Source organism: Eimeria mitis, genomic scaffold (assembly GCF_000499745.2).
Source record: "Eimeria mitis Houghton genomic scaffold, Emh_scaff1909, whole genome shotgun sequence".
Taxonomy (NCBI): Eukaryota; Apicomplexa; class Conoidasida; order Eucoccidiorida; family Eimeriidae; genus Eimeria; species Eimeria mitis.
Window position 1 is genome coordinate 3,499 of NW_013570231.1, and position 804 is coordinate 4,302.

The 804-nt window shown below is 47.1% G+C and overlaps 1 protein-coding gene across 1 annotated transcript; it reads left to right on the top strand.

Moving 5' to 3' along the window:
• Positions 1-158: 158 nt before the first annotated feature.
• EMH_0045720 (RNA recognition motif-containing protein, putative) lies at positions 159-786 on the top strand (the record flags this gene model as incomplete). Its single annotated transcript, XM_013496092.1, has 2 exons — positions 159-309; positions 518-786. The coding sequence occupies 2 exons, from the start codon at positions 159-161 to the stop codon at positions 784-786; spliced, it is 420 nt and encodes a 139-aa protein (XP_013351546.1).
• Between the last annotated feature and the right edge of the window lie 18 nt (positions 787-804).

The window sequence follows — 804 nt, forward strand, 5'->3', positions numbered from 1 at the left end:
GCTCTATAACAACAACTACTGCTGCTGTGCTTTTGCTTTTGCTTCTGTTCTTTCTCTCCCTTTTCCTACTCTAATCCCCGCTTCTGCTTTTGCTGCTGCTGCTGCTGCTGCTGCTGTTGCTGCTGCTGCTGCTGCTGCTGCTGCAGGCTGACGGGGAGATGAATTTTGTAGCAGCAACAGACAAGACGTTTGACCACCCCACGCACGGGTCTCTGCGTACAGGTTTAGGTTTAGAGGATACAGCAGCAGCAGCAGCAGCAGCAGCAGCAGCATCAAGATCTCTGCTGCAGCAGGCTGATCCTCTTACTGGTGAGCCTATAGAAAGCAGAAACTATAAAAATAATAATATGTTATATGATGAAGACAGAATGATAGATGCAAATATAAAAATAACAAACGCAGAAGCAAGAAGAATACAAGGAAATAATAAAACTATCACAAAGACATTAAGGTCTGAAACAGAAGGATCTAGAGATGCAAGAATTGCTGCTGCTATTGCTGCTGCTGCTGCATCCAGCAGCAGCAGCAGCAGCAGCAGCAGCAGCAGCAGCAGCAGTAATTTTGATAGAGATAGAGATAGAGATAGACACAGGAGAAGCAGAAGCAGAAGCAGAAGCAGAAGCGGAGAAAGAAGAAGACACAAAAGCAGCCATAGAAAATAAAAACAGCAGCAAATTGTTTTCTCTTGCTGCAGCAGCAGCAGCAGCAGCAGCAGCAGCAGCAGCTGCTGCTGCTGCTGCTGCTGCTGGTTGCTGCTGCTGCATGCGGCTGCTTGCTGCTGCTTGATATACACGCTTTAATCGG